At 47.7% G+C, this 12,847-nt stretch overlaps 1 protein-coding gene across 3 annotated transcripts in view; it reads left to right on the plus strand.

The window, feature by feature from the left end:
* DPP9 (dipeptidyl peptidase 9) overlaps positions 1-12,847 on the plus strand; it is a 49,617-nt gene that overhangs the window by 17,969 nt on the left and 18,801 nt on the right. For all 3 annotated transcript variants that reach the window (XM_083720281.1, XM_083720282.1, XM_083720283.1), the window contains 6 exons: positions 1,341-1,454; positions 3,118-3,246; positions 4,338-4,399; positions 5,810-5,910; positions 7,465-7,642; positions 10,554-10,719. In XM_083720281.1, the coding sequence (XP_083576407.1) occupies positions 1,341-1,454; positions 3,118-3,246; positions 4,338-4,399; positions 5,810-5,910; positions 7,465-7,642; positions 10,554-10,719 (750 nt within the window). The remainder of the gene's footprint in view (positions 1-1,340; positions 1,455-3,117; positions 3,247-4,337; positions 4,400-5,809; positions 5,911-7,464; positions 7,643-10,553; positions 10,720-12,847) is intronic.

A 12,847-nucleotide genomic window follows, 5' to 3' on the forward strand; every position in this document is an offset into this window, starting at 1 on the left:
CCCAAGCCTAGTCTTTCTGTCCCTTGGATTCAAGTAATCCGATACGATAGCTGAAGAGAAAGGGAATTCTTGTGTAACCGATTCCCATGTACAGTGGTCCCTCGGGTTAAGTACTTAATTTGTTCTGGAGGTCCGTTCTTAACCTGAAACTGTTCTTAACCTGAAGCACCACTTTAGCTAATGGGGCCTCCCACTGCCGCTGCGCCGCCGGAGCACGATTTCTGTTCTCGTCCTGAAGCAAAGTTCTTAACCCGAGGTACTATTTCTCGGTTAGCGGAGTCTGTAACCTGAAGTGTCTGTAACCTGAAGCGTATGTAACCCGAGGTACCACTGCATCCTGTAAATCAGAATTACAATCCTTAGAGCTTTTTGGAGGGTTATAAACATTTGTTCAGAACCCTGTAGGCTAGTCAGGTGAATAATTTGAAGACAAGGCGAGTTGACTTTTAAGTTAGTGGCCACCCCAAAAGCAGAGCCACCTCTGATCCTTCCCTTCTTATGCCAATTCCTCGGGGGCAGTGAGATGATGCTGTTGGGGGGCACAACCATTTTCTGAATGGCATGCTAGGGACTCCCTGTAAGACCATTGGACTAAGCCCTTACTCCTCTGCCAGGGCTGGGCAGGTGACATGAAACGAGGAATGTAAAAAGTCCTCCTTCAGCTCCCTGCGACCTCAAAAGCAGAGGATGACTTGCTCTGGAGAGAAGGGAACACAGTCATCTTGACTCACACACCTCTTCGCACATGGGCCTTGTCTGCAGAAGGACACGGAAGAGAGGACCTGGCTCGGTCATTTTATTTATATCATAAAATGGCCTTGACCACCATGAGCAAGGCATAGGGACGCGGGGGGCGCTGTGGGTTAAACCACAGAGCCTAGGACTTGCCGATCAGAAGGTCGGCGGTTTGAATCCCTGCGACAGGGTGAGCTCCGGTTGCTCGGTCCCAGCTCCTGCCAACCTACTTGTACTTTGACGTTTGAAAGCACGTCAAAGTGCAAGTAGATAAATAGGTACCACTCCACCGGGAAGGTAAACGGCGTTTCCGTGTGCTGCTCTGGTTCGCCAGAAGCGGCTTAGTCCTGCTGGCCACATGACCCGGAAGCTGTACACCGGCTCCCTCGGCCAATAAAGTGAGATGAGCGCCACAACCCCAGAGTTGGCCACGACTGGACCTAATGGTCAGGGGTCCCTTTACCCTTTATGAGCAAGGCAGCTTCCCTTTTTCTTAGGGGCGTTGCAGCCCATCAGAGAAAACCACTCAGGGCTAGGTGATCATAGCCAGCTGTGCTAGGTTCAGTTCCCTGGCCCAAACTCTGCCTCCTCTCTCCCCACTGCAGGCTTATCTAGTGTGCTAGATGACCCCAAATCTGCAGGCGTAGCCACGTTCGTCATTCAGGAGGAGTTTGACCGGTTTACGGGGTACTGGTGGTGTCCCACATCTTGCCAAGAAGGTGAGTGCCCTGGGCACCGAGGCCATGCAACGATCCTACCAGCACTACCAGATTAGCCTTCTCCCATCTTTTGTTCCCAAGTGTTGTTGGACTACAACTCAGATCAGTCCTTGACAGCATGGACATCTATCAGGGAGGATGAGTTGCCTTTTCTCTCAAAGCCCCAAACACAGCAACCTTTTCTTATAGAGGAGCCACTCCATCCCCATTACGCAGGTGGCGCTGTGGTCTAAACCACTGAGCCTCTTGGGCTTGCCAGTCGGAAGGTCGGCGGTTCGAATCCCCGCGACGGAGTGAGCTCCCGTTGCTCTATCCCAGCTCCTGCCAATCTAGCAGTTTGAAAGCACGCCAGTGCAAGTAGATAAATATGCACCACTGTGGCGGGAAGGTAAGCGGCGTTTCCATGCGCTCAGGTTTCCAACATAGTGTTCCATTGCACCAGAAGCGGTTTAGTCCTGCTGGCCACATGACCCGGAAAGCTGTCTGCGGACAAACGCTGGCTCCCTCGGCCTGAAAGCGAGATGAGCGCCGCAACCCCATAGTCACCTTTGACTGGACTTAACCATCCAGGGGTCCTTTACATTATTATGATTATGATTATGATTAAAATTCATATACCGCCCTTCATCCGAAAATCTCAGGACTGTTCACAATATAAAAATACAGGATAAAAGCACAAAATAAAGAGTTAAAACAAAAACAAAGCAAAACAATACACCCTCAAGCACATTTAAAAGGTCTTAAAATATTAATCGGCCAAAGGCCTGGTGGAAGAGGAACATTTTCACTTAAAGATGTACAATGAAGGCACCAGACAAACCGTTGGGAGAGCATTCCACAAACAGGGAGCCACCACAGAAAAGGTCGGTTCTTGTGTTGCCGCTCTCTGGACCTCTCGTGGAGGAGGCACACAAAGAAGGGCCTGGCTGTTTGACGGCTTCCTGTGTTTATGTTCAGTCCAGCCTTTTGTTCAGAGCAACAAGGGCTACAGTCTCAACTTTATTTTTAAAGGGAGGATTTTGGGCACAGAGTCTGGGTTGGTTTATATGGGGAAGGGCAGTCTTGAGGTATGGCCCATTTTTCTGAACCTTTTCCAGCTCTACAATATCCCTTTGGAGGTCAGCGAGTTCCATAGGCTAATTGTGTGCTGCGTTAATAAGTACTTTTATCTGTCATCAGTTTCCACATTGAGCTTTCATGTGGCATAGAAGCCGCTTCCAGAAATATAGCAGAATAGAGCACTTATTTTTGTGATATTTTGCAAATGAAAATTCCCCCCACCCCCGGAAGCAAACAACATGGAAATGACCGCTAAGCTTGCACCATATTCTGCTGCATTTCTGGAAGTGGCTTTTGTGTCGTGTGAAAGCTCAAAACACAGTGCAGAAATTAGCAGTTAGGGAAAAACCTTGGGAAAATGGGATAAACTGCTCTGCAAATGCAGCCTTGGACCACAAGCTTCTAGACACGTGAGCAGGAGTGTTTTCCTTGGAGAAATACAACAGCAGTTTCCTGCCGCACATTGCTGCATGCAGAAGAAGTCTGTGTTGCACAGTCCTCTTCTTGTTGAATGGGCCACGCTCCGAGGTCAGTGTGTGCAGGAAGAGACTGCTGGGAGGAGCTGCCTCAGAATTCACCTCCCCATCTCGCCTCCTCACCCTAGGTCCCGAGGGCTGGAACACGTTACGAATCCTCTATGAGGAGGTGGACGAGTCGGAGGTGGAGATCATCCATGTTCCTTCTCCCGCCCTGGAAGAAAGGAAGACGGACTCGTACCGCTACCCCAGGACAGGTCAGTGGGGGAGCTGTGGGGTGAGGATGAAGGGGGCTTGGAAAACCCCACCTGGCAGATGACATCGCCTTCTGCCTCTGATCCTTTTAACCAGAGGTAGCCGGAGTTGAACCCGGAACTCACAGAATTCCTTAGGAGGCACCTCCACTTTCTTGTATTTCTCCTTGGATTCTGAATTTTCTTCTAGGAAAGCCAGATCATTTAAATTTTTGCCTCCCAGTGGCCGATGCAGTTGTTACTCACAAGAGAAAAAAAATGCAAGGCAGGCCAATAGCAGTAATCTTAGGGTGAAGGGTAACTGTAGAGATGGCAATTGTCCTGTGCTATTGACCAGCCAAGAACTGGGCTTGCCCTCTTCAACCTGTGGGTGCTCCTGCAGCCCCTGCTGTCCGGGCATCCTCCGGTATGCGCAGCTCTGGAAAAGGCATTTCCCTTCTCCAGTGCACTCAGCGACATATACCAGATGGTATATACACACTACGCTTCTGGCATTACACAGGAAGAAGCGTGAGATATCGTAGAGCTAATCTACGTACCGTATTTTTTGCTCTATGAGACGCACCAGACCACAAAACGCACCTAGTTTTTGGAGGAGGAAAACAAGGAAAAAAATATTCTGAATCTCAGAAGCCAGAACAGCAAGAGGGATCTCCGCGCAGTGAAAGCAGCGATCCCTCTTGCTGTTCTGGCTTCTGTGATAGCTGCGCAGCCTGCATTCACTCCATAAGACGCACACACATTTCCCCTTACTTTTTAGGAGGGAAAAAGTGAGTCTCATAGACCAAAAAATACGGTATTTATTTACACACTTTGTACAGACAAAGCATTATGGCGTCTCTCACCGGCTACGAGAGAAAACAGAACAAAGCAAAAGTACAGTCCAACAGTTCGGACAGTGGAAGAGAGATAAGGCTGTATTCCGTTCCCACGGTCTTCCCAGACAGGAATGTGATTGACACCAATCTCATCTGCAGCATCAGATGAGTGAAATACTAACACAACCTACATGAAGGGAAATCTTGGGAGGGCAGTGAGTGTTAAAAGCGTTCATCTCAGCTGCCTCCTCATGTCCTTCTTCCCCTCCATTCCAGGCAGCAAGAACCCCAAAATCTCGCTGAAGCTTGCTGAAGTTCAAGTGGATAGCCAAGGGAAGGTAAGGGACCTGGGTTGCAGTTTGCTAATTGTCTTTGACTTCTTTCCTCTCTCGAGCTTTCCTTCACAAAGCAAACTCAAAAGCAGCTCAAGGTATTAATAGCACGGCACCCCAAAACGAATTAAATCCGTAATGCCTTTAACTTTAACAGTAGCAAATCAGCAGCTGGTGCGAATTTCTGAGCACAGCCGTTTTGTGCCAGCAAGACTCATGTCAGCAACCAGTCGCCGTCTCTTAGCCTAACCTACCTCCCAAGGTTGTTGTGAAGATGAAATGAGGAAGGATGAGAACCTTGTGACCACCTTGGTTTCCCTAGAAGAAAAAGGCAGCACTCATAAATGTAATAAATAAATGTAGGCAGCTTCCTGTTTCCTCACGTTCAGTATATATGTGCATTGCATCAAACCCAGAAGCGACCTGGAAACATGGCAAAGATGTCACTAAAAGGGTGCTTGCAGGCTTTTCCAGCGGCTTTTGATTATGCACGATTTCACAGACGAATGCGGTGCCTCAAAACGCAACCCCTGCGTAAACATGGAGCTGCCTGTAAAATAAATCAACTTTCGTATAAACAGTGCAATCTATAAGGCACCAGAGCTCATAACGTAGAATTCCGCTCGCTCAGCATTCACACCTCTGCTTCAGTCCACTGACACCTGCATGCATTCAGCCACACTTGGAACTTCCCAACAGGTCAAGGTAAAGGGACCCCTGACCATTAGGTCCAGTCGTGACCGACTCTGGGGTTCTGGTTCCAGAAATCCCCTGGGCGCGTAGATACGAAGGCCGCTTTACAGCACTGGCATCATAGAGATGGAAGGGACCACCAGGGGTCATCTTGCTTTAAGTCCCTGCCACGCAGGAAACTTTTGCCCCATGTGGGGGTGGGAACCCCCCCCCCCCCCCGAGATGAAGAGTCTTGTGCTCTACCGGCTGAAGTACCTTAATCTGTTTCTCCCACGGCGTGATGGAGCGGGTGCTCTCAGTGGTGGGTTAAGTGGAGGGACGCGGGTGGTGCTGTGGGTTAAACCACATTGCCTAGGGCTTGCCAATCAGAAGGTCGGTGGTTCGAATCCCCGCGACGGGGTGAGCTCCCGTTGCTCGGTCCTTGCTCCTGCCCGCCTAGCAGTTCGAAAGCAAGTCAAAGTGCAAGTAGATAAATAGGTACCACTCCGGCGGGAAGGTAAACGGCGTTTCCGCGCGCTGCTCTGGTTCTCCAGAAGTGGCTTAATCATGCTGGCCACATGACCCGGAAGCTGTATGCTGGCTCCCTCGGCCAATAAAGCGAGATGACCCCAGAGTCAACCACGACTGGACCTAATGGTCAGGCGTCCCTTTACCCTTTACCTTTTTAAAAAGTAAAAGTAAAGCGAGTGGCAACTTCTCCCCTCTCCGCTTTCCTCTCTGCAGATAGTATCTTCCCAGGACAAGGAGCTGGTGCACCCCTTCTCAACGATGTTCCCGCGGGTGGAGTACATCGCACGGGCCGGGTGGACCCAGGATGGTAAATAGTAAGTGGACTTTAGTACGTGCAGTGGGGAAAGCAGGGAGCTCCTTACCCCTGGCCAGACCCATTGTCCATCTCGCCCAGTGTTGTGTGCCCTTACGGGCAGTGTCTCTAAGGTCTCAGCAGAGGGAGAAAGAGGTTTTCCTCACCGCTGGGCTTCTCTGTTCTGTTTTAACTGGGGGTTGAGCCCGGGGGCTTTCGGCATGGATGTCTTGCAGCTTCCCGCTGTGGTTCTTCTCCTTGTGTGTCTTGTGTCCAGCCTCCTGCCTGAGACGTTCTCGCAGATTTAGGGCTCATCCGCACTTCCATTCAATCGGAACAAAACTGAATCACGAAGAGGGATTCTTGGTTTGCCGTTGTTCTTTATTTTTTGCTATGTTATTTTGTGGTTTTATATGGTGATTTTATGTTGGGAACCGGCCTGAGATCTGCGAATGAAGGGCAGTGTACAAATTTCATACGTTGTTGATGTTGTTGTTGTTAATTCAATTTATATACAGCCCTTTTTTGAAAGATCTCAGGGCAGTGTGCAACATTAGAAACATCACAAAACACCAGTGATAAAAACATAATGAAGACATCGTCCATGGGTAGGCAAACTGAGGCCCGGGGGCCATATCTGGCCCAATTGCCTTCTAAATCTGGCCCGCGGACGGTCCGGGAATCAGCGTGTTTTTACATGAGTAGAAAGTGTCCTTTTATTTAAAATGCATCCCTGGGTTATTTGTGGGGCATAGGAATTTGGTTTTTTGTTTTGTTTTGTTTTCCCCCAAAATATGGTCCGGCTCCCCAATAAGGTCTGGGGGACAGTGGACCGGCCCCCTGCTGAAAAAGGTTTGCTGACCCCTGATATAGTCAGAAGCATGTCATGGAATTCTTCTCAGTATTGATCCAGAGCATATAGAATCATAGAATCCTAGAGTTGGAAGAGACCACAAGGGCCATCGAGTCCAACCCCCTGCCAAGCAGGAAACACCATCAGAGCACTCCTGACATATGGTTGTCAAGCCTCTGCTTAAAGACCTCCAAAGAAGGAGACTCCACCACACTCCTTGGCAGCAAATTCCACTGTCAAACAGCTCTTACTGTCAGGAAGTTCTTCCTAATGTTTAGGTGGAATCTTCTTTCTTGTAGTTTGGAGCCATTGCTCCGTGTCCGCTTCTCTGGAGCAGCAGAAAACAACCTTTCTCCCTCCTCTATGTGACATCCTTTTATATATTGGAACATGGCTATCATATCACCCCTTAACCTCCTCTTCTTCAGGCTAAACATGCCCAGCTCCCTTAGTTAGCAGAGTAAACAACCTATAAACACATTGCAGGATTCCCAAACAAAATAGACCAGAGGCAATTAATATTTCATTCAGCAGAGCTTTACTGCTACTGAAGGCAATGAGCATAATGGTCACAAATCCTATACATTCAGGACTGGCACTGCCAATCAAATCCACCCTGAAGGAGAGGCTACCACCTTGTGACGCTGTCCGTTTTTTTGGGTCTCCCAGTTACGAAATATTGATTCTCCCACTCTCTTCCTCTCTGTGTCTCTCTCTGCTCAGTGCTTGGGCTATGTTCCTCGACCGGCCTCAACACCAGCTCCAACTCGTCCTGTTCCCCCCTGCCCTCTTCATCCCGGTTCCAGAGAGCGAGGAGCAGCGCCAGGAGTTTGCCAAAGCTGTGCCGGGGAACGTCCACCCCTTCATTATTTACGAAGAAGTCACCGATGTCTGGATAAACGTAAGGGGGCGGCGTGGGCTGGAATGACTGGAGTTGGGTGGGAAGGGCCTAGCCCCCCTACCTCTTCCCCCTGCCTTTCGCTGCTGTTTTAGGAAAGTAAAGATTCCTCCCCTACACTTTTATTGAACACACACACACGCCCTGCCGACGTGGATCCCTGCACAGAGAAGCAAAACACTAGGCTTTGCATGCAGAAGGTCCTACATTCAGTGCCCAACATCTCCAGGTATGGTCCAGACAAGACTCCCGTCTGAAGCTGCCAATCAGTGCGGGCAGTCCTGCGAGAGATGGGTTTATGCACTCCTTTTTTTAAAAAAAAATTATTTATTTATACAACAAGGAAAAAAACACACACAAAAAACACAAATACCAAATTACATGCAAATTACAAAAATAACCATAGACACATAATTTTCTTGGCAAACAATAAAACATCTATTGGTCTTAACACTAAAGACCCAACTTCCCGTCTGTTCCATATTTCAAATTCATATTACTTATTGCCAATACACGTTTTTTTCATAATTAAACTTATTTTCAATAAATCTAATTTCTTCTATCTACCTAGCAACTATTACTGAAGTTCCTCGAATGCTGCAACAGAATTTAAACTACTATATTTATTTTTCAGATATTCTTTGAAAACCTCCCATTTAGAAACAAATTCCTGTTTTGATTTATTCTTTATTTTTTCTGATAAACCATCTAATTCGGCATATTCTGTCAGCTTTTGGATCCAATCTTGTATAGAGGGGATTTCATTACTCTTCCATTTTGCTGCGATCAAAACTCTTGCTGCCGCCGTTGCATATAAAAAGATACCCTTCCTCTTTTGTGGAATATCCAAATCTGTTATTCCCAGGAGGTAGGCCTCTGGTTTTTTATTGAAAGAGATCTTTAGCATTTTTTGCAGTTTTGCATGTATACTCTCCCAGAATACCTGTATTTTCCTACATGTCCACCACATATGATAGAATGTTCCTGAGTCTCCGCATCTCCAACAATTACTTGACACATTTTTATACATTTTCAAAAGTTTCCATGGTGTTAGATACCATCGATGTTGCATTTTTTGAAAGTTCTCTCTAATCTAAAAGTTCTCTTTTTTGAAAGTTCTCTCTAAATTCACAGTTTGTGAATTTCCAATTGATCTTCCATAAATTTTCCCATTGGGCCATGGTTATTGAATGGCCAAAATCCTGGGACCACCTCACCATTGCCACCATTGCCTCCTCCTCCTTGACTGTCCACTCCTAACTGGGGTAGCAGCGGTGAAGCAGAGGGGTTTATTCTCCCATGGACCTTTTGCATCCCCCAAAATCAGGTTGTTGGTAAGGTTGCACCAGAGTGCCTTTCCAATCTGGCTTCTCTGTCCTGAATCAGAAAAGGTCTGGAAGATGCTCTGGCACTCGTCAGCAGGGTCACGCCAGAGTGCTGGGTGGGAAGACGCTCTGGCAAAAACCTCCTGACAAGTGCCAGAATGAGAGCCTTTCATTTGGAGCAAAAACTGGGACAGGGACACGGGTGGCGCTGTGGGTTAAACCACAGAGCCTAGGACTTGCCGATCAGAAGGTTGGCGGTTCGAATCCCCGCGACAGGGTGAGCTCCTGTTGCTCGGTCCCTGCTCCTGCCAACCTAGCAGTTCGAAACCCACAGGCCACGTGAATGAAGTTTGTGGAGCTTTGGTCTGGCAGCCCCTGGCCTGGAGGCTAGTTTGCCCTGTGAATGTCTGGAATCCATAGGCATTTGGGAGAGGCTTTGGCGTAGCTTTTGAGACAGTGGCCACCCAGCAGGAGGCTAGTTTGGCCTGTGTGGAGAGTTTATACCAGATGATGGTTTGTGTTAATAGCTCTGTTCTCTTAGCTGGGAGCCCAAGTCACCCCCTGTGTTTTTGAAGCGCTTCAATAATCATCCATTCCTAATTTTATTTGCACACTTGTTTTTCCGCCCAAAAAAGAGAGAATCCTGTTCAAAGCAGTCTGTAGCAGACAAAACAGGAATGCATCTCAAAATCAGCTATCACAGGAACACTTCCATCATAAAGCAACAGAAAAAAATTTAAATAACGTACAACACCCCCCAAACTTTTCAGTACAGTGGTACCTCAGTTTATGAAATTAATCCGTTCCAGAAGTCCGTTCTTAAACCAAAACTGTTCTTAAACCAAAGCGCGCTTTCCCTAATGAGGCCTCCTGCCATCAGTGCCCTTCCACCATTCAGATTCCGTTTTTTAGACTGAGGTAAAGCTCTCAAACCGGGACACTATTTGCGGTTTTGCGGAGTTCGTAAACTGAATCATTCTTAAACCGGACAGTTCTTAAACTGAAGTAAAGGTAAAGGGACCCCTGACCATTAGGTCCAGTCGCAGACGACTCTGGGGTTGCAGCGTTCATCTCGCTTTATTGGCTGAGGGAGCCAGCTTCTGGGTCATGTGGCCACTATGACTAAGCCGCTTCTGGCGAACTAGAGCAGCGCACGGAAATACCATTTACCTTCCTGCCGGAGTGGTACCTATTCATCTACTTGCACTTGACGTGCTTTTGACTGCTAGGTTGGCAGGAGCAGGGACCGAGCAACGGGAGCTCACCCCATCGCAGGGATTCGAACCGCCAACCTTCTGATTGGCAAGCCCTAGGCTCTGTGGTTTAGACCACAGCGCCACCCGTGTCCCAAACCCAAGGTACCACTGTACTGTCAATTTAGCATCCAACCATGTTACACCTCCGGGCAGTAGCCAAAATAACAAGGGAGCTTAGCACTTCCACCTTCATCCGGTAAAGATGCCTGCCATGGTGTTGCTCGCGGTCCTTCTCTTGCCAAAACTTGCAAGGCTCTCAAACGTGGAGGGTGGGGCAGCGAGAAATGCCTCTCCCGTGATTTTGCTAGCATACCTCCCCTCTCTTCCGGGCAGGTCCACGACATCTTTTACCCTTTTGTCCAGCCAGAGGGGGAAGAGGAGGAGCTTTGCTTCATCCGAGCCAACGAGTGCAAGACAGGCTTCTGCCATCTGTACAAAGTCACGGTCGTCCTCCGGCGGGGCAGCTTTGACTGGACGCAGCCGTACGTCCCTAGCCAAGGTGAGATCCCAAGAGCTGACTGCCTGCCTGCAGTGCTGGTCTTCCGGAAAAACGTTCTCCCATGGTTCACCTTGACGTAGCCAAGAGCAGTTGAAGGGGCAAATCTGGTTAATAATAATAATAATAATAATAATAATAATAATAATAATTTATATATATGCTGCACATCTGGCTGGGTTTCCCAAGCCACTTTGGGCGGCTCCCAACAGAATATTAACAAGATAGAACATCAAACATTAAAAAATTCCCTAAACAGGGCTGCCTTCAGGTGTCATCTAAAAGTCAGATAGTTGTTTATTTCCTTCACATCTGATGGGAGGGCGTTCCACAGGGAGGGTGTCACCACCAAGAAGGCCCTCTGCCTGGTTCCCTGTAACCTCACTTCTCGCAATGAGGGAACCGCCAGAAGGCCCTCAGCGCTGGACCTCCGTGTCTGGCCTGGACGATGGGGGTGAAGATGATCCTTCAGGTCTACTGGGCTGAGGCTGTTTAGGGCTTTAAAGGTCAGCACCAACACTTTGAATTGTCCTCGGAAAAGTACTGGTTGGCAAAGTGAGAGTGAAAAATGCATTTGTAGTGCAGTCTTTTGCATTTTAACACGGACGTGTCCATTGAGTAATGGCACAAAGATTGCCATCCTAGGGGTTCAAATGTTCCCCCAAACACACACCCCCCACACCAGTTAAAAAGCCTTTTTTGGGCTTCACCCACTTTTTCAGCCATTCCTCATAGGGCTTTGCTCCCAACCAATCCCAGTTGGTCTCTGGTCTTTTGTTTAATTTGCCAGATCTCTGGTCTCTAATCTAGTATTGATTTGTATATGTCATAAAAATTAATGTACGGTTTGATAGTTCAAAGGAGCCCCAGAAGAGAATAGAAGAAGAATAAATAACAAACAGAATAGAAGAATAATAAATCAAAACAGTTAAAAGCAACTTTTTGACACATTCAGAAAATAATTGAAATCTAAAAGTAATCTAAAAACCCGATTAAAACGTATTGACGTTCCACATGCCTGGCTAGGCTGAACAAACAAGTTTTTAGCAGGGGCTGATAAGAATCTTAGAATTGTAGAAGGGAAGGGACCGCGAGGGTCACCCAGTCCACCTTCTTACAACACAGGAATCTCGACTAAAGCATCCATGACAGATGGCCATCCATCTTTAGCTTAGAAACCTCCAAGGAAGGAGAGCCCGCAACCTGCCAGGGGCGTACATTCCACTGTCAAACAGCTCTTACTGTCAGAAAGTACTTCCTGATGTTTAGTCAGAAGGGTATAGCAAAGGTCTCTGCCTGGTGTCAAGAGGCATTGAGTTCCAAAGTGCGTACGCTGCCACACTAAAAGATTGGTTTTGTGCAAGTATTACGTGGCACCTGTAACTGTGCCAGTTCTGCAAATTGAAGCGGGCGACTGGCTGTGTACGGGGTAAGGCAAACTTGTCCCGAATGCCAACAGTGCCCTTCAGCCCTCTATATTGGACAAACAGACCAAACCCTACGCCAAAGGATAAATAGACATAAATCTGACACCAGGAATCACAAGAAAAGAGAAACCAGTAGGAGAACACTTCAGTCTCCCAGGGCATTCTATACAAGATCTCAAAGCAGCTGTCTTATTACAAAAGAATTTCAGAAATAGACTGGGAAGAGAAGTTGCTGAGTTGCAACTTACTACCAAACTTAAAACCATGGAGAGACCTGGTCTGAATAGAGACATTGGATTCTTATCTCATTATACAGGTTAAAGCTATTTTTAGCCATCTCACCCCTTGCTTTTTCCCGTAAGACCAATTGCAGTCGTTAACAGGTTTACCACACCTATCAACCCATTCCCACCACCCTTCTGAGTAATACCCCTCCCCACCCTCTCACTATATATAAGGGTCTGGGGACTTCTGTTTCAGTGTATCTCAGTGTTTCCCAACCTTGGGCCTCCAGCTGTTTTTGGACTACAACTCTCATCATCCCTAGCTAGCAAGACCAGTGGTCAGGGATGATGGGAATTGTAGTTCAAAAAAGCTGGAGGCCCAAGGTTGGGAAACACTGGTGTATCTGAAGAAGTGTGCATGCACACGAAAGCTCATACCAAGAACAAACCTAGTTGGTCTCTAAGGTGCTACTGGAAGGA

Source organism: Podarcis gaigeae (genome assembly GCF_964106915.1).
Source record: "Podarcis gaigeae genome assembly, chromosome: 18".
In the NCBI taxonomy this organism is placed as follows: domain Eukaryota; kingdom Metazoa; phylum Chordata; class Lepidosauria; order Squamata; family Lacertidae; genus Podarcis; species Podarcis gaigeae.